The sequence below is a fragment of the Schistocerca gregaria genome, chromosome X (assembly GCF_023897955.1).
Source record: "Schistocerca gregaria isolate iqSchGreg1 chromosome X, iqSchGreg1.2, whole genome shotgun sequence".
NCBI lineage: Eukaryota > Metazoa > Arthropoda > Insecta > Orthoptera > Acrididae > Schistocerca > Schistocerca gregaria.
The window spans coordinates 218,161,768-218,186,584 of NC_064931.1; the positions used below are offsets into that span (position 1 = coordinate 218,161,768).

The 24,817-nt window shown below is 42.2% G+C and overlaps 1 protein-coding gene across 5 annotated transcripts in view; it reads left to right on the forward strand.

Annotated features, from left to right (window-relative positions):
• The window catches only part of LOC126297483 (Hermansky-Pudlak syndrome 3 protein homolog), a 163,594-nt gene that overhangs the window by 10,921 nt on the left and 127,856 nt on the right, over positions 1 to 24,817 (forward strand). For 4 of the 5 annotated variants that reach the window (XM_049988359.1, XM_049988361.1, XM_049988362.1 and 1 more), the window contains exons 3-4: positions 18,620 to 18,861; positions 23,924 to 24,191. In XM_049988359.1, coding sequence (XP_049844316.1) covers positions 18,620 to 18,861; positions 23,924 to 24,191 — 510 coding nt within the window. The remainder of the gene's footprint in view (positions 1 to 18,619; positions 18,862 to 23,923; positions 24,192 to 24,817) is intronic. The other variant, XM_049988363.1, reaches the window with a different exon arrangement.

Consider the following 24,817-nt stretch of genomic DNA (forward strand, 5'->3'; position numbering starts at 1 on the left):
TAGGAACTGGATTAATAGTTAACTGTTGTTAAACTGCTCAACACTATTGTGTGTACTCAGGTTAAATTAACTGTAATGTATTAAGATCATGAAGAATACTGGTACTTCTGTAGTTGTATTAAGTGGTTCCTTTTTCTCCTTGATAACTGCTTCTGTACCACAGAGAAATTATTGAACGTAAATTAGCAGTTAATTGCAGACCTGTGGCATCTTTTGTTCAGTTGACAGTTTCCCTTTATCTAACCAACTACCTCCTACTGTTAACTTAACACCTATGTGATTAGGCCAGCCAGAGTGGCCGAGCAGTTCTGGGTGCTGCAGTCTGGAACCGCATTACTGCTACAGTTGCAGGTTTGAATCCTGCCTCGGGCATGGATATGTGTGATGTCCTTAGGTTAGTTAGGTTTAAGTAATTCTAAGTTCTAGGAGACTGATGACCTCAGAAGTTAAGTCCCATAGTGCTCAGAACCATTTGAACCATTGAACCTATGCGATTACATTGACATTTTTGCCATGGAATAGTAGTTATCTACATTTGTAACAATCAGGTTCTGCTTAGAATGGACATTTTTAGTTACCACGCAGTTAATCTGAATCTTCAAGCCTTTAATCTGTATAATCAGGTAAGTTATAGCCACCTTGCCTAATCATGCATCATTTTCACTTTCTTTTGACTATTTACAGATTCCCTATCATTACTTTGTGTCTTATGGAAACTTGTTGAAGACCTCTGCACCAGAATACAAAACTGCAATGTTAACATTAGACAAAGTTTCAAAGCCTGCACAAAAATTGTTTTTGCATCATTTATGGGGATGGTGTAAATTGCAGTTCAACAGTGACTGATTTTTACTGTCAGCAGCACAGACTATTAGCTGAAATATTATATTAGAGCTTAACAACCTGCTGATTTTGAGTGTGAGCTCTCGTGCTTGCTCTATCTTGCTTGTGAATGGAGCAGTTGCAGTGTAGTGGGGAATGGGGGGGAATGTATGTGCACCATGTGGTTTGATAAAACAGGACAAATGCCACGTGTGAAATAGGGGAATGTATTTTGACAGTGGTGCCATCAAATAGCACCAGGGCAAGTTGGCATTGCATAACAACGACAATGTCTTCGTATTTCAATTGTATTCTGAGCAATCTTATAATTTTACACAAAAAGATTCATTCGCAAAATTTTTGGTGAACTGTAGGGTGTTGTCTACCATCAGGAAGCTTAATTTACAAAGTCAGTTTATATCTCAACATGTCAAAGAATATGGAAAATGTGAAGGACATGAGCATCTGCAAGGTTTTAAAAGAAGAGGAAGGAGAAGAGTAAAAAATGAATCAATTGTGTTGTTCAGATCAGCTGCAAAATTACACTACTTTTAGCAGAGACCTTGTGCCTTTTGGGGAATAAAATAAAACTCAGCAGTTGCAGCTGAACATTTAGGTCCCTTTCTGGTAGAATAATTTTTCATGCTGCCATTATCAAACATGACAATCATGTGTCTCATTCAGACAATGGCGTACAATGTTCAGTGGCAGGGTATGTTTCATGTTCTTTGGTGCTGTATGTAAGTTAAATATTGGAGCATCACAGCTGGATCTAACATTCATAGCAGTGTTGATGAAATTGTCGAAAATATAAGTTTGTCATAGAATTTATGTAGTGGCAGTTATGTTGGAAAATACACTCCTGGAAATGGAAAAAAGAACACATTGACACCGGTGTGTCAGACCCACCATACTTGCTCCGGACACTGCGAGAGGGCTGTACAAGCAATGATCACACGCACGGCACAGCGGACACACAAGGAACCGCGGTGTTGACCGTCGAATGGCGCTAGCTGCGCAGCATTTGTGCACCGCCGCCGTCAGTGTCAGCCAGTTTGCCGTGGCATACGGAGCTCCATCGCAGTCTTTAACACTGGTAGCATGCCGCGACAGCGTGGACGTGAACCGTATGTGCAGTTGACGGACTTTGAGCGAGGGCGTATAGTGGGCATGCGGGAGGCTGGGTGGACGTACCGCCGAATTGCTCAACACGTGGGGCGTGAGGTCTCCACAGTACATCGATGTTGTCGCCAGTGGTCGGCGGAAGGTGCACGTGCCCGTCGACCTGGGACCGGACCGCAGCGACTCACGGATGCACGCGAAGACCGTAGGATCCTACGCAGTGCCATAGGGGACCGCACCGCCACTTCCCAGCAAATTAGGGACACTGTTGCTCCTGGGGTATCGGCGAGGACCATTCGCAACCGTCTCCATGAAGCTGGGCTACGGTCCCGCACACCGTTAGGCCGTCTTCCACTCACGCCCCAACATCGTGCGGCCCGCCTCCAGTGGTGTCGCGACAGGCGTGAATGGAGGGACGAATGGAGACGTGTCGTCTTCAGTGATGAGAGTCGCTTCTGCCTTGGTGCCAATGATGGTCGTATGCGTGTTTGGCGCCGTGCAGGTGAGCGCCACAATCAGGACTGCATACGACCGAGGCACACAGGGCCAACACCCGGCATCATGGTGTGGGGAGCGATCTCCTACACTGGCCGTACACCTTTGGTGATCGTCGAGGGGACACTGAATAGTGCACGGTACATCCAAACCGTCATCGAACCCATCGTTCTACCATTCCTAGACCGGCAAGGGAACTTGCTGTTCCAACAGGACAATGCACGTCTGCATGTATCCCGTGCCACCCAACGTGCTCTAGAAGGTGTAAGTCAACTACCCTGGCCAGCAAGATCTCCGGATCTGTCCCCCATTGAGCATGTTTGGGACTGGATGAAGCGTCGTCTCACGTGGTCTGCACGTCCAACACGAACGCTGGTCCAACTCAGACGCCAGGTGGAAATGGCATGGTAAGCCGTTCCACAGGACTACATCCAGCATCTCTACGATCGTCTCCATGGGAGAATAGCAGCCTGCATTGCTGCGAAAGGTGGATATACACTGTACTAGTGCCGACATTGTGCATGCTCTGTTGCCTGTGTCTATGTGCCTGTGGTTCTGTCAGTGTGATCATGTGATGTATCTGACCCCAGGAAAGTGTCAATAAAGTTTCCCCTTCCTGGGACAATGAATTCACGGTGTTCTTATTTCAATTTCCAGGAGTGTAAATCAGGATTCATAGTGCAACTGAATGGAAAAATGAAGAAGCTTCCAGTACCCAATTTGCACTGATCTGCAAATTAAGGTAATTGTTGTGTGATATGACAGAGAATATAAAGACAGTCTGGATTTCTTCAAGCATTTCTCTCGAGACCAATTTCTTCATTTACCCAAGTCTCCACATGGTTCCCCAACCTATTCCCTATGATGATGGAGGGAGGTACAGTACTTGCTGCTTGCAGGGCTGTACTCAACTACTGCTTTTGGAGTACATTTGCTGTGAAGCACAGTATTATATGTTTAGTGCAATGAGAGGAAAAATTGCAACACCTTTAAAGAATCTATGCAAGATGTCCAATAATCTACTCTAAACGGAACTCATACCGTTCACTTTTATTGAGTGTGTACTTTATTTACTTTGGTTGCATTGCCATAGAAGATAATTCCTTAAGAAAATAGGATATTGCCATATCAAAAATAAGTTAGCAACCTTGTTGTTAAAATTATTTAGGAATAATTTTCTGATGTAACTCATCACTCGGAAAAAAAGTACTGATCACACAAAAGTGAGCTGGAAGAATGATATGTGATGTTCACTCACAGTTGTCATGTTGATACCTCTTCAAGGAGTTAGGCATTTTAATTGCTCCAAAGAAATATGTATATTCACCAATGAAATTTGTCGTAAACATTCCATCACAATTTGAGAAGAATAGTAAGATGATCTCGGTTTGTAGAAGGCCGACATATAGCAGATTCCATGCCAGTGTGGGAAGACTTATATTGGACAGACAGTGCGCACCATCAGAGATTGTTGCCGAGAACATCAGAGGCACACTCGACTTAGGTACCCCCAACAAGTCAGTGGTCGCTGAGCACGGTTTGTCTGAAAATCACGAAATGGACTACCAACATACCAGGGTCTTGGTACAGACATCTAAATACTGGAACAGAATTGTTAGAGAGGCTATCGAAATTTGTACCAGGGACGGACTCATCAACCGAGATTGAGGCTATAACCTCAGCAAGGCGTGGGAACCAGCACTGAGTCTAATTAAAAAGATGCTCAGCAAAGAAAACGAACGGGTGACCAGGGCAGAAGAGGCAATTACACTGACGCCATCACAGATGCCGATGCCAGTGTCTCAGTGACCGCCGATGTGCAACCGCGGGTGTGGACTCCGGAGAGAATGCCTCACAGTGGGAGGGGATTTAAGACAGCCACCCACCCTCAGGAGCTCAGTTCATCATCTCTTCTGACGATGGTGACATGTCTGAGCACTGAAATATTGTGCCTATTGGACACTATGGTTCGTTAGTACACCCGTGGAACGTTCATGTAATCTTGATTTGTTTATCCATGTGTGTATTCCAGTTTGTTAGTAAAGTGGACTGAAAAGAGTTTTATCCATAATATTTCAATCAGTTTGTGTCAACTTATGTCACTCTGTGATACCAGCAAGTTAGTTTTGCTGATGAGTCTTTATCTTCTTTCAGTGTATTTGTTGACAGAACAGTCCATTTATGTACTGCTGGTACTTGGTGTCCAACGGGCACACTATTTCAGTGAACAACCCTGTTCCCATCATCAGGGGCACTGAAGAACTCTTGGGTGCTCACTGAAATATTTCTGTTGGACACTGACAACTAGTTCAGCAGGTTTTACTTGTTCAAAATTGAGACCCCAAAACATAAACTGTTCTCTGTAAAACAGTTGTAGATATGTTCAGTTACATTTTGAGTTTAGTTTTATTAGTGTAAAACACTTGTTTGTCATAAGCTTTCTATTGTGGTGGAACTAGGATTCAATCCATATCTGAGAGATACCATTAATGTCACCTGAAGTAGAATTTTATGGTCCCCTCAATCAAAGATTTAGTATCACCACCAGTGCACATCTTGATGGAGGCAGATGAGTTATCATAGTGGAATAATGCAGGAACCTGCCATAGAAAGCGCTTGTGACACAAGGTTTGAGCAGACCCACTGCCGGAGGAATTTACCTGCAAGTGGCAGGAAGCCAGGTGGACCAGTGCTTACTCAGAGTTTGGCCAACACAGACATCACCTAGCATACTGTGTCATATGTAGTGTCAAGTATTTAGCCACTAGCCGTTCATGCTAGCCATGTGCTGAGTTCTTTCCGTGCTCATTTCTACATGTGTTCAGACTCTCTGCTTCCTGTAGATTAACTTGCACCCTCATGGGGTTCTGTTCTCCAGTTATTACTGAGCCACCATTAGCTCATGAAATATCTGTGCCAGCCATGTAGTGAAGCAGCTCGTGCAGATACTTAACAGCCATTGATAGAGGTTATTAAACATGTAACACCCCTATATCTTTTTCCCTTTTCCTAGTGTTCACTTGGAATAACATGGACCCAGCATTTCTGTAGTGTTGGAAGGAACAGTTGCACAACAGCAGCAGCAGCAGCAAGAGCTGATGCAGGTGCTGATAACCCAAAATGCGGACTTGCTTTACACCCTTGCATCACTGTTGGGGTAGTCATGCACCAGCTGTTCAGTTTTTTGTGCTGTCCCTTATACAGTTTCCTGGTTTCGATGAGCTGATGGAAAGGTGGGAGAATTACTTGCATTCGTTTTTGCTGCACTGCTAGGTAAGACATATCATTGATCCAGTTGGTGTGGCTGCCTTGTTGTTGTTGTCATCCATGTGAAGTTGTCCAAAATTTGAAGCCCTCCACTGAACCTGAGGAAGTTCCCTTTGATGAGCTTTTTTGGTTGCTTATGCAGTATTATGGGCATCAAATCCATGTGGTGGCAGTGCAGTTGCAGTTTAGCCAGCACCACAAGTGCCCTGGGCAATCGTATGTGGTCTGGATTGCCAATTTGCAGAGCCTCTCACACAAGTGTCATTTTCAGTGTCCCAAATGTGGTACCTCTTATCCAGACCCACTAATTCAGTGTGTGATTGTCAAGTTAGCTTCTTATCATGATGTTCATACTGCGGTGTTAACCTTGTCCGACCCTTGTTTAGCCAGTATTGCCCAAATTGTGGAATTGCATGAGCTTACAGCAGTCCTTTCTGATAATTTATGGGGGTTTCAATTGGGTGTGGATGGTAAACAGCTCCCAGTGCCTCTCAGCACACCCCAGGTGGCCTCGTCTTCTGCCAAGCCAGCGTGTGTTGCTGCCATTGGCGAAGCCAGTGGAGTGGCATGCTGCATGCGGCTTTGTAATTCCCACCAGCAGCATTTTTCAGGTCCTCGCCATCATTATCCTTCCACTCATTGGGTGAGCCAGCATCCTGGCCCTAATGTCATTTGTTGCCTCTTCACCACGACTGCCTGCACTTGGAGGCTGTGTGTGGGGGGTATACCAGTGGATAGGTCATTTTGCAACTGTTCGTGGCAGTTAACAGGCCGTGAGTCAGTCATCAGATACTCCGCTGTTTTCACTGGACTCTAGGGCTGTCTTTGAGGCCTTTTATGTGACACCTCAGTGTATGTTGTTATTGTTTTTAGTAAATGGGTGACCAGTAGAATTTCAGGTAGGTAAAGGAGAGACAGTCAGCCTAATTAACTTAGATACATGCAGGCTCTTTAGGTGCAGAGAATTGCAATGTTCGCTCCATCAGGTTATGTCTTATAGCAAACAGTGCATTCCTTTAGAGGGAGAGGCTCGGGACCAATTCTCCATCTTCACATGGGGGCTTGATGTGTTTTCTGATTTTGGCTTCCAGATCATTGATGAAGTGCATTCAGTGTGTCAATCCACTCTTGTTCATGATCTGGACTTGTTACTCCAATCCTACAGCCTACTATTTGACAATACCTTGGGCCAAACAGAAATTTTGAGTCACATGTTTCTCTTAAGCTGTCAGTCAGTACCCAAATTTTGTCATCCCTGAACCATTTCCTTCACCATGTGCAACAAGATAAAAGCTGAGCTGCAGCATTGTCAGGATCAGGGTATCATTTCTCCTATTTCGTCGACACAGTGAGCCACTGCTTTGGTGGTGATTGTGAAGCCCAGTGGTGCCATCTGCCTTTGTGGTCATTTTAAATAGATGATCAACACGCATTTTATTGTAGGTTCGTATCCTGTTTTGTGGCAGACAGAGTTTTTGGTGAAATTGTCTGTGGGCGCAGTATTTTTTCCGCATTAACTTGCACGACGTTTATCTGCAGTTCATGTTTGATGCGATTTCTTGGGATTCCCAGGTACTCAGTACCCCCTTGGGCTTTACTAGTTTAATCACTTGCCTTTTGGGATATCATCTACACCAGGAATTTACCAATGGACTTTAGAACAGTTGATTAAGAACATTTCCTGTTACCTTGATGGGTGCTGAAGACCTTGCTGTCGTGCGCCCAAAACCCCTCTACTACTACTACTACTACTACTACTACTGTTACCTTGATGACAACTGGATCACAGACTCTACTTGGGAGGAGCATTTATGAAACTATCAGTTGGTTTTCCAATGTCTTCTGGGGAATGGCCTTCATTCTAAGTGGGAGAAGTGCTGTTTTTTCTATCCATGTGTGCATTTTTTGGTTCATGTGCTTGGTAAAGATGGTCTTGCCCCCAAATATGACCACATCAAGGCCATTGTCAACACACCAGTGCCCAAGAACCTGAAGGAGCTCCTGTCTTTTTTGGGTAAGATTTGGTATTATGCTCAGTTTGTTCCCCAGGCCATGCATGTCTGCAACCTCTTAACTGGGTTTGCCAGAAGGGCATTGAGTTTGTCTGGTCTAGGGATTTTTAATGGGCTTTTTAGTCTATCAAGCAGTGTTTGTGCTTTGCTCCCTGTCTGGCTTTGTTTACACTGGGTAAACCTTTAACCCTGGCCTGTGATGCATCTGAGTATGGCACTGATGCCATTCTGTCCCATAAGAACCTGGATGGCACAGAACAGCCCATCGCTTAAGCACCAGAGATGCTTTATACTGTATAATTATTCATAGGTGGGAAAGGATGCACTAGATGTTATTTTCAGGGTTAAAAGTTTAATGTGAATGGGGTGAATTACCTCCACATCATTGACCACAAGCCACTGATATCCTTATTTGGCTCTTGTTCCAAGCTGCCAGATGGGAGTATCCCCCGTTTGCAGTGGTGGGCCCTCTTCTCAGTAACTATTGATGTGACATTTGTTACTATCCACTGCCAGCATGCCGACAGTGATGTGCTGTCGTGGCCACCAGTGGAGCCTGATCTGGAGTTTGATTGGCAGGCAAACCCTGTCAGACTGTCTGTTGATGGCATATGAAGTTGTGACCTACGTAGCCATTCACCCATTTTTCTGGTATGTCATTTCAGTGGTTCAGCTGGGTTGGCTGCAGCGCTTCTCTTTGGTGTGGATCAGATGTGAAATATGTTTTTTCTTGTACATTATCAGCTCATTTCTGCCCAGAAGGTTCTTATGCTTGCCACAGTGGAGCAATGCTGCCACGTGGTCATTCTCCAGCATTTCTTACTCCAATTGCCACATGCATCACACTGAGGTATGACTCATATGACGGCAATGTGATGTCACGTCTACTGTCTGGCAATTGATTGTGGCATTGAACATCTGGTGTGTTCTTCCTGGGCATGTGTACAGGACCAGGCTGCACCAGTTCTCTCCTTAGCCAGTCCTGGAGCACCCCTGGGACAAGGGGAAATCTTTGTGTGCAGCATGTGGTTGTTGGAGGTCAATGCGTTGTCCAGTTTCCTGTACATTGCCAGTCTGTCCTCCACATCACCAGCTGCTGTGGTTCATGCACTGTCGGTTATTTTTACCATTGAGGAATCCCCCAGGACCACGGTATCTGACAACACTCAGCAATTTGTGTCACAAGAGTTTGAGGACTTTTGTGTTTACAGTGGTATCCAGCATCTGACTACCACTCCATTTCACCAGGCTTCTAACTCAGAGATGGAGTCCATCGTGCATAAGTTTAAGACCCAAATGAAGAAGTTCCATATCTTCCACTTCCCATTATGATGCATTGTTAAGCTTTCTGGCCATATACGGGGCAACGCCAGTCGATGGGTGCAGTGCAGCAGAATGTTTGCATGGGTGCCAGCCACAGCTTCTCCTGGACTTGCTGCACAATGAGTCGCATCCCACTTACTGCCATAGACTGCTATGTTTTCCTACTGGGGGCTGCCGTTTGGGCCCAGTCCTTTGGGCTGTGGTGGGGGTGGCTACCAGTTGTCATGGTGGACCACAAAGGTCAGCAGTTGTTTGTTGTGGATGTTGGTAGGGAGCAGCTTACTCATCATGCAAATCAGCTAAACCTGCATCCTGTTGGAGCATTACTGCTGTGGTCTGCTGGTGTGATGGGCAGCTGGTTGAGTCACAATGTTATTTTGTGTGATGGCTTGCACTTGCAGCAGCAGCCCACAGTGAAGCCCACAACTGCGCTTACTGATGTGGAGCTCACGGAATTTGATCTGCCACCCTCCTCCCCCTCCCTCTTGCTGATGGAGGGGGTGCCTCCACTGCTTGCAGCAGATGGCGAGTTCATTCCATTCTCACGGGATTCTGTTCTCCAGCTACTATTGAGCCACCATTGGGCCATGAAGTATCTGCACTCACCATATAGTGAAGTGGCATTGTGACACCTGTGCAGATAATGAAAACGATTTTGACAAGATCATAAAATATACAAATAGTACAGTTTTTGTTCTTTATCTGCCAGGACTTACTTTTTGTCATCGTGCAAGGAATTCTCCACAAAAAGAATCCCTTACAAAAGCTGTACAGAGAGCAGTTACACTGCTCCGTGTAGCTGAATGAGGTTTTTTTATTGTAAAACACTTTCTTGGAAGTAATTGAAGGTGATTTTCATATATCCATTTGGATATACTGATGCCAATGTGGCATATTTTAAACTGTCAGTAAATATGCCTTGAGTCACTGACTGTCAGCACAAGATTGTAGGCCTGATATTCTTATCATCAGTCATGGATTGGATAACTTCATGACCAGTAAATACTGCTGTATTCATGTATTTGTGCCCACCTGATGTAATTAATTAGTTTGCTAGTGTCCATGTCTTGTAGATCATGTATTATATTCACAATAAATGCTATGATGCATTGCCTGTCAGTTACACAGAGACAAGAGACAATTAGAGAAAGGCTGAGAGAGAGAGAGAGAGAGAGAGAGAGAGAGAGAGAGAGAGAGAGAGAACACACACACACCCACACACACACACCTCGCGGCAGATTACAGGTTTGAGAAACAACTTAAATATTTGTTTGAATTCACTTATACTGACTGTCAGACATTTTATTTCAGTGGGCAGATCATTGAAGACTTCTATAGCTGAATGTTGCACTCTTTTTCGGTGTAAAAGTTAAATTCACTAGAAGGCAGTGCTGTTTAATGTTTTCAATTGTTTAAACAGATGTCTGCCAGATGTATATTTTTGAACTTCATGTACAATTGTAATTACTATCTACAGCTACTTACATACTCCTCAAGCCACTGTAAGGTGCATGACAGACGGTACCTTGCATCACTTCTAGTCATTTACTTTCCTGTTCCACTTGCAAATAGAGTGAAGGAAAAGCTACTGGCTATGTGTCTATGTGTGAGCCCTAATTTCTCTTATCATCAGGGCCCTTACTCGAAATGTACATTGGCAGCAGTGGGGTCGTTCTGCAGTCAACTGCAACTTCCTTTTCTCTAAATTTTATCAATAGTATTCTGCAAAAAGAATGCCATCTTCCCTCCGGTGATTCCCATTTGACTTCACGTAGCATCTCTATAATACTATCGAACCTACCAGCAACAAATCCATCAGCCCGTCTTTGAATTGCCTTGATGTCTTCCTTTAAGCTGACCTCTTGGAGAGCCCAAACACTTGAGCAGTATTCAAGAATGGGTCATACTAGTGCTCTGTAAGTTGTCTCCTTTAGAGGTGAACCACAGAATATGCAAAACACTGCTCTGAAAACCTTTAGGATGACAAAGATAAAGTACCATAATATATTAACTACTCAGTGGAAATGAATGAAAGTGCAGTTGTCTGTTGCCAGAAGATTCCGAGTCATATACAGAAAGCTGGAAGTCGTATGGCTTGAGGTCTGCATGACTGTAGTACCAAACAGGGCTGCCCTGCAACACAAGGCAGTTGAAGGAATGGGAAAAGACAGTGTGTGTCTATCAGCAAGCAGTTGTGGTGATCTATGATTGCGTCCTTCATTAGAGCATGGCCTGGAAACAATATCTGGATGACTTCACTTGGGGGAGGATCATCAGGAAACTGGTAGAAGGATGATGTGTGACAAGTGTAGCCCAGTAGTTTGGTATTGTTGACAGCATTGTTTCACATTCATGGGGAGCATGGAAGCATTCCAAACCATAGGCATTGCCGCCAGAAGGAAAGAAGGTAGTCAACCATGGCCACCTATAGAAGCAGATGACTGCTACGATGTGCAACGGGCAATAAGGGACCCATATCAAACAACAGATGCAATTGCAACCATAGTTAACAGAGTCAATAAAATTCTTCTGGGTTTGAGGCCATATTGTCATCTGTAAAATTCCGATGTTTTCGGCCACTGTTGCAAGGCGCCTTCCTCAGGGTGGATTGCTAACTGATTGTGACAACGGCCATGGAAGCCTATGTTTACATTTTTTACAGGACTGCAAGCAAGCAATCTTGTGCTCCACAGTGAAATGGCTACTGCATGGGGGTGGTTTCTTTGCCCAGTGAGCATTATGTTGTGTTCCATTGACACCCACACACTGGCAGCATCTTTTGTGATGGTGCCAAGGGCATAGGAACTGGACGAATGAGGGGTGAGCTCATGTGCTCTTCTTGTATGAGAGCAAATTCAGTCTGAGTAGTGATTCTAGACATGTCCTCATGCGGCGAGAGATGGGAACACAGTAATACACCCAGGAACAGTGTCAAACATAACCATTTTCGTGATCGAGGTGTTATTGTGTGGGGATACATAATGTTACATGGGCACACTGACGTCCAAATTTTTGAACACGATACACTCACCAGTTGACATTATTGTGACTCTGTACTCCTTCCACATGTGCGTCATTTGAGGGGTGTATTTGACCCTGACCCTATCCAAGGGATGACAGTGTGTGACTGCATCAAACAGCATGGAGGAGCTCATTGAATGAGTGTACTCACCTCCAAATCCTTGAACTTACTGTTTGATGTTATTGTAACACTCTACTCCTTCCCTATTTGCAACTTTTCAGGCATGTGTTTGGTGCTGGCTTAATTTTTATGGATGACAGTACACGACCATATTGAACAGTACAAGAAGAGCAGCTCTTGGAATGAGAACATATTCAACAGATGGACTAACCTGGCCTTTCCCCCAATGTAAACCCCATTGAGAACATGTGGGATGCATAGGGAGACGTATTGTAGCACATCAGGTTGTAGCACTGACCATCCAGCAGTTGTCAACTCCACTGTAGGAGGAAAGGAATGCCCTACCTCAAGAGCCCCTCACTAACTTTATTGCCAGCATGGGAGCGCATTGTACAGCATGTGTTGCTTTTTGTGGTAACCACACACCGTATCAAAAACCATGTACCACCATTTGTAATGTCCAGGGGACCATCATAAATTTGTGCAAAACTAGGCAATACTTTAAGGAAAACATCATTTACCATTTTCACTATGGATTCTTCTGTCTTCAGTAGTCATGATTGTTAGGTTTAAAAACAAAATTGGAACGATATGGGTTCCAAAAAAGAAATGCAGAATATTCATATGATTATACAGGACATTTATCTGAGGATTCTGATATTATGGACATGTAATGAGAAGATTGTAAGAACCATTTCAGGGAGCTGCAGCTGGTGGGGCACATTAGTGCCTTCCATTACCTACCATACAGTGATAGCTCACAACATGTTGATGTTTCTTTTGAGTTTATGCACTATCCAATAAATTTTATGTTACATTTACAAAAGGTGAGTTAAATATCACGATCAGTGTACATGCATATGGATGTAGATGAGCTGGTAGGGGTCTCGCGGCAGAGTAGCATGGAAGGCTAGAAGGCACACACAAAGTGTCGTATGGGCATAACTGTCAACACAGATGTTTTCTTGTTGGCAGTGAAAAACTGGGCCAGTCATTTCTTATGCTCTGGTCAACTAACACGAACGTGGCTGCAGCCGTGTGTCATGGTCTTGGTTCCTCGTGCTAGTTGTTTCAGTCATTCGCACTGATCATGTTTTGTGGTTTTCTCTGTGCCAGTCTCTTTGCAGTGTTATGACCCTCTTCTGCTCCATAGGTTGACCTGAATTTCAAGTTTTTCTTCTTCTCCTGGAACCAACTTTCAGGTTGAGCACACACCATTGGCTAGAATAGTGGTGTTTGTGCTGACAGCATGGCTTTGGGGCATTGTCATGTCTGTGCCAACAAAAGTGGTGAATAGGGATGTTTTTCCACATGTGACACTTTTATTTCATTTTTTCCCCATAGTGTTCATTGGTGGCTACCACAGACCCAAAATTTTTGCAATGCTGGCAGGAACTGTTGTGTCTCCAGAAGCAACAGCACCAACTTTAGCAGGAGCAGATGCAGAAGCTACTCAAACAGAATACAGAATTGATCTACTCTCACACCATACTGGTGGCAGGCCAGGGACCCGCACAAAAGCCTCCTCTTCCACCACCATCATGCCATTAGCCAGTTTTGATGAGTGTATGGAAAGGCAGAATTACCTGCACTGACTCTTGCTGCACTGCCAGGTAAGGTGTATTGTCGATCCTGCTGTGCAAAATTTGAAACCCTCTACTGAGCCCAAGAAACTGATATTTGAGGATTCGTTGCTGACACAGTATTTTGAGTATCAAATGCATGCGGTGGTGGCACAGTTGCAGTTTAAACAGTATCACAAGTGCCCAGGGCAGTCACTCACAGCCTGGATCACTGACTTGCCAAGTCTCCTGTGTAATTAATTGTCTCCAGTGTGCTACCACCATGTATGTGGACTCATTAATTACTGACATGATGATCCAATGAGCACACAGCCCTGAGGTCCAGGCTAGGGCTATGGCCTTGTCCCACCCTTCTTTAACTGAAGTTGCCCAGATTGCTGAATCACATGGACTTACAGCAGCAGCAAGGGATTTACTTTCAGACAATCGACAGCTGGTGAAGTTAGATACACATAGTAAGCTGTCCCCAGTGCACAAAGGGACTGGCCAGGCAATCTGGCCTTCTGCTGAGCCTCAGTGTGATGATGCCATTGACGATGAGCTTGGTGGGTACAAGTAAGACAAAGAGTTGTGATCCCTGATGATGACATTTTTCATGCTTTTGGTATTGCTCTCCTTCCATATCTGCTTCTGCTCAGTGGGCAAATCGGTTTGGACTTTGCTAGTTTCATTCCTTGCCCTTTTGAATTTTGTCTGCCCCAGGAATTTATGAAATATATTTGGAGCATTTGATCAAGGACATTCCCTGCTGTGTCAACTACTTTAATGGCATGTGGTTCACAGACTCCATGCAAAAGGAACATGTATGAAATCTGCACGCAGTTTTTCGATGCCTTCTGGACAACATCCTTCATTGCAAATTGCAAAAATGTAGTTTCTTTGTCCCCAAAAGTGCATTCTTTGGATCATGTTTAGCAAGGATGACATCCATTTGGACAAGCACATCAAAGCCATTGTCAGCCTGCTGGTACCCAAGAACCTGAAGGAATTTCTAATTACCCTAAAGCTATACCCCAAGGTCTGCACATTTGTCATTCTCTTAACCAGCTTCACCAAAAGGGAATCAAATTCATGCAGTCTGTGGACTGTCAATGGAATTTTCAGTCTCTCAAGCAGTGCTCCACTCCCTGTGCAGCTTATTTTATGCTGGGTAAGTCATTAACTCTGGCCTCTGACGCATCCCAGTATGGCGCTGGTACAGTCTTGTCACAATAGAATCCAGATGGCACCAAGTAGCCCAGTACTTATGCATCAAAGATACTTTATCAGCAGTGCAAAGTAATTTTTCGCAGGGGGAAAAGGAGGAACTGGGTATCATTTTCTAATAAATTGCACGTGTTTTTGTGTGGAGCAATGTTCCTAGTCATCACCAACCACAAGCCACTGATTTCATTATTTGGTCCTCAGTCTAAACTACTAGATAGGACTGCCCACCAATTGCAGGGGTGGACATTCTTTCTCAGTAATTATTATTGTGATATTCGGTACTGGCCCATCATCCAGCATGCTAATGCAGATGCACTGTTGCAATCACCAGCAGTACCTGATCCTGAGTTTGATCAACAGGAGGCTTTCGTTTTCATTTTGGACAATACCTCGCAACAGATTGGGAGAAAAAAAAGAAAAAAAAAGAAGGAAACCATCTCTGCAGCCTAGATGGGATGGCACAGGTGTGCCCCTGGAAGGGTGGATTTTGTGTAACTTACATTTTTTCCTACTACAAAATTGACTTGAATTTGTCCAGGAGTTCCACATGCTTGTCTTGTGAGATCAAAGCTGTTGAAAAGTTGTCCCTCCAGCATTGTGTCCTCCCATACTGCAGCTGTTGTGTTGCACTGGGGTATGTCTCATATACAGACTTTGACATGATGATGAGCATACTGGTCGACGATTGATCATGACACTGGACATCTTGTGGAGGCTAGTGTGACCGGTGCAGGGAACCAGGCTGACCAGGGCATCAATTCTCTCCTTCCCCTTGGCCAGTCCCAGAGCACTGTTGCGACTGAGTGCACATTGATTTTACAGGCCTTTTTTGGGAAACACGTGGTTTTTGGAGGTGGATGCATTGTCCAATTTCCCATATATAGCCAGTCTGCCCTCTGTGATGTCAACAGCAACTATTCGTGAGCTATTATTTGTTTTCACTATCAAGGGATCCCCATGGACTTTTGCATCTGATAATGATTGGCAATTTGTGCCGTGAAAAGTTTAAGATTTTTTTGCATTCACAGAAGCATCTGGCATCTCACTACCACCCAATTTCACATGGCTTCTAACACAGAGGTGGAGTGATTCATGCAAACATTCAAGACACAAACAAAGAAGTCCATGTCTACCTCATCCCATGATGATGCACTTTCTAGCTTTCTAGCCATGTATTGTGCGATTACAGTCGGAGGGTCGGAGGGTGCAGTTGAGGGGAACATTTACAATGGCACCAGCTGCGGTGCCTCTTAGATTTGTTAGATGCTGATTTGCAAGCCCTGCAATTTCACGTCCCACTGCATTTTCCATATGGGGCTGCTGTTTAGGCATGGTCTTTCAGCCAGCAGCAGCGGTGACTGCCGAGTGTAGTGGTGGACCAGAAAGATAAGCTTTTGTTTGTGGTGGATATCAGTCAGGAGCAGCTAACCGATCATTCAGATCAGCTGCATCCATGACCCATTGGACTTTTAATGCTGCCATCTCCACACTAGCACCATTTGCCCAGTAGGAGACTACCAATTGCCACAGCATGCACACTTTCTGCCAACCCTCCACACCCCCTTCTGCACTACTTTCACTGCAGAATAGGGAGCCAGCAGCAATCATTCCCATGATTCTTGATGGTGAGGCCATGGACTTAGGATCTGAGCCATAGATGAATTGTCACTCGTGCTGATGTCACCAGACTAGCCTCCACAGTCTTCTGCCATTTTTGTGGCCTAACAGAAACTAAGCCATTTTCGGCCATATGTGGCCTTTTCAGGAGGAGGAGGAGGAGGGGGTGGGGGTGGGAGGGGAGGGGGGGATTTAGTATGCCCACCAGTGTACATATATATGAATGCAGATGAGCTGGAGTAGGTCTTGTGGCAAACAACGCAGAAAGCTATCATGGACAGTGCACACAAAGTACCATATGGGCCAAACAGCTGACCCAGGTACTTACTTGCCGGCAGTGATAGGCCAGGCCAGTCAGATCTCATGCTAAGGTTGACTAATACAGAACTGGCTTTTGCTTCTTGCTGTGCTCTTGGTTCCACATGCTAGTTGTTTCGTTCATTCACACTGATCGCATTTTGTGCTTTTCTCTGTGGCAGTCTGTATGTGATGTTCAGGCTGTCTGCTCTCTGGTAGACTGACCCGCATACCAAGGTTCCCCCTCCCCCCTCTGGGGTCCGGCTACCTGCTTCCAGATCAAGCACCCGCCATCAGCTAGGGCAGTGACACTTATGCCTACAGGGTGACTCCACAGAATTATTGTAACTGTGCAGATTGGTGACTCATTTCACTACAAAAAACTTGGTCTATCTGTTCTGCTATCTTTTTCTTCAGGCATTGAAAAAATACAAGGGGTATTCAATAAGTAATGCAACACATCTATTTTCTGAAAGCAGGTTGGTTTTATTCAGGATTCCAATATACCACATTATTCTCCACTCTTTTGGTTACAAAACCCTGTTTTTAAACATAACCTCCATTCAATGCGATGGCCTCATGCTACCTTACTGGGAGGGCTTGTGTGGCCATATAGTACCGCTCTACTGGTAGACATTGGAGCTAGTGTCTTGCTTTATCAGTAACCTCCTCATTATCCATATACTGGTTCCCATGGCATCCATCCTTCATTGGACCACACAGAGAGATGTGGGCTGTTGGGTGGATGAGGAAGAACAGTCCATAGAAGTCTTTTGAACTCCTCTTGGGTGCACAGACGTGTGTGAGACCTTGTGTTGTCATAGAGGAGAAGTCCGTTTGCATTTTTGTGATGACAAACATGCTGAAGTCATTTCTTTAATTTCCTGAGGGTAGCACAATACACTTCAGAGGTGATTGTTGCACCATAAAGGAGGACAGCAAACAGAATAATGCCCTTCAGAGAGCAAGAAGGGCATCACAGCGACTTTATCGGCTGAGGGTGTGACTTTGAACTTTCTGTTTGAAGGAGAGGTGATGAGGGTTCCCCACAGATGGTCCTCCATTGCTCTTTATGGTCTTCTGTTAAGTGGCAAGGAAACCAGTAGGCACACATCTTTGAGTACCTAAACTGGTCGACAAGTGTGTCAGCACCAACAGTTGAGCAGCAAGTTGCTTGCTTGTGATTTATCCTCAAATGAGAGTATCTGTACATTCCAACATTGCAGGAGTCAGGAGTCACAGCTGTCTGCGTCTGGCTGGCTTGTGCGAGATCAGACAAGTTTGCGTAACCTTGTTGTGATGATGACACATGCCTTGCCCAATGACACAATGCTTTTGTCTGCTGCCAGGTCTCTGTAGGTATTCTGCAAGTACCTATGAGTATCTGTGATGCGCTGGTTTTCTACGAAAAGAAACTCAATGACAGCTCTCTGCTTGGAATGCACCTCCATTACAGTCCCCATTTTGAAGTCTATGTATAGCACCATCACCAATTAGAACTTCATGAAACTGTAGGGGCTGAAGCAGGAATATTTCACAGTGTCTTACAACAAATTCCACATTTTTTTCAACCGAAATTGACTGAGGGGAAAAAAAAAGTTGCATCACTTACTGAATGCCTCTGTGTTATGCCTCTGAATGTATTCTGTTATTTTCCCCAGTTTTAAATGAGGATAAAATGAACTTTTTGAACACTACATGATAACTCTAAGTTATATATTATTTATTTTCAGGTGACTACATTGCAGCCCTTGAATGCAAGCAAAATCGCCAAGGTACAATCTCCAACTATGTACGAATTTACTGTAAATGGGACATAGTTAATAACCCTCCAGACAGCACATTTCTACAGCAGCCAATGCGTGCAAGAATTGCTGGTCAGGTAACACCAAGCAGTGCACAGATCAGTTCAGGAGGATTGGAAATGATCGAACTGCCTTTGAAAAGAGACCCAAATGCAGTTGCTTGTTGCCAGGTATAGCTGACACTTATATACCTAATTTGTTAATGTTCCTGTGAGACTGTACTTTATTGGATAGAATGGACAGTGTTGATGGGAAATGTGTATTTTTGATAAGACAGAAGGTACAGTAAAACCCCCTTTTTACACATTTCAGTAGATTGACCCATAAAAGTGCAAAATGCAGGAAAGTGTAAAATACAGGAACACATAGGAAACACAGCAAGAGAGAATGAATGAATTATTCTTACTGTCATTCTCATTATATTGTTCAAAATATGAAATTGAAGCAATTTAATTTCAGCCTATTTAAAAAAAATCTGACAGTTAATTGTTTTTATTTCTCTAAGTTATTTGTGTAATCAGTCTCTTATCAGAAGAACATTTCCAGATTGGCTAAAATATGCTGAAGTTAAGCCTCTTTACAAGAAGGGGGATAAAGAGATATCATCAAACTATTGACCGATTTCACTTTTCCCGGCTTCCTCAAAAATATTTGAAAAAGCTGTGTTCAAGCATCTTCTTAAGCATCTGACGGCAAATAATATATTGTCCAAGTCACAGTTTGGATTTCTTAATGGTTGTGATATGGAGAAATCTATTTACACTTACTTATTTACTTAATTCATTAGATAATAAATTAGAGGCTACTGGCATTTTCGGTGACCTGTCAAAAGCCTTTGACTGTGTGAACCACAGCATTCTCTTAAGTAAATTAGAATATTATGGTGTCACTGGCAATGCTGTGAAATGATTTGAGTCTTATGTATGTGACAGGAAACAAAGAGTGTTGTTGTGAAATACCTGTGCAACAAGCAGTCAGTCTTCATCTGACTGGGAATTAATTAATACATGGTGTTCCTCAAGGTTCCATCTTGGGTCCATTGCTTTTTCTTGTGTTACATTGCCAGATGCTAAGTTTGTTTTGTTGGCAGATGATACAAACATTGCAATAAGTAGCAAGTCAAGTACAGATTTAGAAATAGCTGCTAATCAAATTTTCACTGACATTAATAAGTGGTTTAAAGCTAATTCACTGTCATTAAACTTTAAGACCCACTATATGCAGCTCAGAACCTGTAAAAGATTTCCTTTCAGCATGTGTATAACATATGAAAACACACAGCTCGAAGAGGTTGATAATGTTTAATTTCTGGGATTACAACTCGATAATAAATTCAGTTGGGAAGGGCATACCACAGAATTGCTTAAGTGCCTAAACAAATCTGTATTTTCAGTGAGAACGAAATCAGATGTAGGAGATATAAATATAAAAAAAACTTGCACACTTTGCTTACTTTCACTCTATTATGTCATATAGGATCATATTCTGGGGTAACTCATCAAACCAAGCAAAAGTTTTTAGGGTGCAAAAGCATGTCATAAGAATCATATGTAGTGTAAATTCAAGAACATCATGTAGAAACCTGTTCAAGGAACTTTGTATTCTAACCACTGCTTCTCAGTATATTTATTCCTCAATGAAATTTGTTGCAAGTAATACATCTCTATTTCCAACCAATAGCTCAATACATAGTATCAATACTAGGAATAAAAACAATCTACATAAAGACCTAAAATCACTTATCTTGCTCCAAAAAGGGGTCCAATATTCAGGAACACACATTTATAATAAATTAAAAACATGGTTTCAGATAAAGCACAGTTTCAACAGAGTTTGAAAGACTTTTTGATAGGCAACTCCTTCTACTCTATAGATAAATATCTTAACAGTGACTGTTAAGCCAGCTTAAGTAAAAATGTCTGTCTGATTTCAGTTTTGACAGCACTTGGTCACAACAGTCAAGATTAGGTATTTTGTGTATGATAAATTTATTAATAGTGCATAACAATGTTTCATTCTGACAGGGTGTTAATTCTGTAAATATTAGCTGTTCCAGTTTAGCACATTGTATTCACTGATTTTGACAATCTCCTGACAAATGAGCAGGGTAGTAAGTCAAATGTTTTATGTTACACTTTCTGACATGTTCCACACCTATGAGAATCATCTCCTTTTTGGGGTCTATGGGACGAAAAATGAATCTAATCTAAACTAACTCTACTCTTTCAGAAATCGTATTAAAAAGATATTAGTGTTCTAATGTAAGACTTATTATTGATTATCATCATAAAATCATAATAAATAAAACTTGTAACACAACACTGATTAAAACACTAAAGTTGGCAGTCTTTCTTTGTAAACAGAGAATAGTAGGCATGAAATTTAAGCTTGTTGCCGACAAGGAGGGCACTCAGTTCATGGACTTCCTAGATGAGAAAGAGGGCAGAAATTTTTGTCATGCTATGGAGTATCTTGAGGAGGAATATTTAAGTCTGACATCAATTTGTACCAGCCTAAGACTGTGTGCCTGGTACAGAGTAGCTTATTTCATGTGAAAGTAAGAACAATTTGTGAAAGCTCATTATGGAGATGTCCGTTTTCAAAAGTAGTGTTTATTTGTATAAATGACTGTGAAATAAAATTAAAGCTGTTGTAATACAATGCAATGACCAGAAGGAAAGTTGCTTCTGGAGTCACTATCATCAGATCGTGATTATCATTAAGACAGTGACTCAGCATACTTTCCCACTCTTCCAAACACTGTGAACCTATAACAGGTGGCCATGATCCAAAATGCTGACAATGAAAATCTCACTTACTGCACTAACACTACATTACATGATAATTAACTTTGCATATAGGCTGCATTTTCTGCTTTGTTCCAAGGCTGACTTTGAGCAGGAATACAATGCAATTTTTGCAGAAATCTATATGAAAATCAGTGTTGAAGGTCATGATAATGTCAAAGAAAACTTAAAATGTGGGAAATGTTGTAACACAGAATCATTAATGATGGGAAAGTGTTGTATTGTGAGAATAAGACTTGTGTTGGGACTGACAAAAATTGACTTAAAAAGTGGGAAAATGTAAAATGCGGGAATGTAAAAAAGGGGTTTTACTGTATTTGGAAATTTTTATTCACTACTTTGTATTATCTGGTGAAATTACATGTTAAAAACTCAAAAGTCTTTATAATTTTTTAGCTAGGTTTTAGTGGGCACCAGTGTCTTACACTGCAGACTGCTAGTCATCCCCAGACCCAGAGCCTCCGATCACATGGCATTAAATCACTTGTTGTTTCAGGTTGACCCATGCAGCAGACTAAGATGGTCTCTCCAGCTCAGTTTTGTGGGCTAAAACTAGACCACCTGTCATGCACCCATCTATAGTGATTATGAGGCCACTATTTTATGTGACATGATTGCAATGATGCTAAAATGTTCATGTGATGTACATCCTTTTGGGCCCATACTATTTTATGTCACTTAGATTTATGTACAAGAGATTTACTTTAAAATAATTAAAAGTATTAATCCATTATAAACCAAAAAACTAAACCAAACTCTGCTGGAAAAGCGCATGAAGGCCCAATGGTACTGACTGGCCACCATGTCATCCTCAGCCTACAGACATCACTGGATGTGGATATGGAGGGGCATGTGGTCAGCACACTGCTCTCCCAGCTGTATGTCAGTTTACAAGACTGATTATAAACCAAACTAACATAAAATAGCTTGTTGTATGGATAGACTCACACAGGAATCTCACATCTCTTGTAATCTGCCTCCATCAGGACTGTTGTAGAATTAAGAAGGATGTTCTTTACATTTTGAGGTCTGTTTTGTCAACACTACTTTGCTACTAATTTTGCAAAATCAGTTAAAGAGGACACTGGGATGATTTCTTTGAAAGGACATGGCCAAATTCCTTCCCCAATCCAAGCTTGTGCCATGTCTCTATTGACCTCATTGTCAGTTAGATATTAAAGCCTAATCTGCCTTCCTTCTTTGTCCCATCTGTCTCTCTATTTAGGTTTCAGACATACCAATTATTTTCATAATGCCAGTATTCCACCATGAGATTCATTGAATATCTGTGTGTCCCTGTCACTTCCGACAACATCCTCATCAGCTTTCTCTACCCGAAAATAGAATTTGAAATGTATTACTCTGAACTCTGTTAACATGTAGGAGGCCATTGCATTTATTTTGTATAATGCCATAAAAAGTAATTAGTAAACTCTTTCAAGTTTCTTGAAATCATAAATGCCATGTCTGCCTTTATATTAAACTGTCATGTGACACAAAGCTTGAGTTGTTTTATAAATGTTAGTGAAATTAATGTATTTGTGCCACAGTATAATATTATTTGACTTCTGTACATTCACAATGTAGCACTACACGAATGTCCACACAGGTTCACTTGTTTCCACTGTATTCTGTAAAAACTGTTACAGTTAAGATATGGACATCTCTGCCATGTACATCCATATTGTCTGAGTTTTAGATGTAGTTCACTTTTATGGTTTCTCCACTTGTGTATCTCATGCCTGTAACATTTCATTCCTGCATTCTGCCACTTAATTTGACTTTCAGGTCCTGGTGTAGTTAATCTGCACAACAAAGCTGATTCTAATTTAAGGCAAAAGTGAAGGTTCACCCAGAACTAGTTGAGTCAGTTGACTTCCTCAGTTGGAGGAAGGCAAATACGGGGTACTTCCTATACTATAGTATCATTCCTCATAAGAAACTGTGGTGTTCAAATCAATGATTCAGTTACTGTGTTACATACGTTTAAATTTTTTAAAAAATGATAGTTTCACTGAATAAATATTCATTTGAATGAGAGAGATAGGGATCTGAAGGAAATAAGTTTCTGTTGTTATGTTTTAAAACATTTTTCTCAGTGGATTTGATGAATGGCTTTATCCCTTATTCAAAGCTGTTGACAAATGTTCTTCTCTTAAGTCAATATCTGTGTCATAAGCAGCAGAGCAACATTGGAATACTGCTATGTATCTTCCATGAAAAATATAAAATAAATTACATTAGTTCTTTCATTTTTCAGCTCTATACGTCAGTCTGCTGTTGTATTTTAAAGTAGTTGCTTCACCTTTTCATTTAATATGCACAGTAACAAATAAGTTGCACTATGAACATTATTTTGTGTTTTAGTGTGACTTCTTGTAATATATATTCACAAACTGAAAACAAATTATTGACACTATTTCAGGTAACTGGAAATTTGATTGTAGTCCTTGACAGAACTTTGGTGCTTTATTATTTTAAAGTGAGGGCACATGATATATCAAGACAGAAATTTATAGATTTTGAAGAATCTCCAGTAAGTTTGGAAATGTGTTTCACACCAATGAAAGTTGAAATGTGTGAGGATATTGTAGCTTGCATGTCCAAACAGTATCTGCATGTGTTCAAAGTGGGACAGTTGGAAAAAGAAAAAATCGTGCAGAATACTTGCATTAAAAATGAGAAGGACAATGGTAAGTACCGCAGAATTTATTCTGTTTCTATTTCATTGTTGTGCTTTATATTAATTCATTTCAAAATTTCAGTGATTGCTTGCATACTGCTATTCTGGCACTACACAGCATAAAGTTCTGAACTGTCATGAATCATCATTCATTGAATGCCTAGAGAGTACCTGAAGGAAATATAGTATTTTATTTTTCATTATGCTATCCAAATTGTTTCATTCTTAGTAGTTGTGCTGACAAACATTTCCTTTCAATGTATTAACCATTAATCTGGTAAAATGATGCACATAAAATACTGAAAGAAAAATATTATTAAAAGGCTAGTTGCTACTCACTATGTAGCAGAGATACTAAGTTATGGGTAGGCACAACAAAAAGATTGTCACAAAATAAGCTTTCGAACAACAAGGCCTTTGTCCAAAATAGATGACAGACACATGCACTCACACAAATGCAACTTGTACACACATGACCACAGTCTCTGGCAGCAGAAGTCACAGCTGCCAGAGACTGTGGTCATGTGTGTGTGTGTGTGTGTGTGTGTGTGTGTGTGTGTGTGTGTGTGTGTGTGTGTGTGTGTGTCTCTTCTATTTTTGACAAAGGCCTTGTTGGCTGAAAGCTTATTTTGTGAC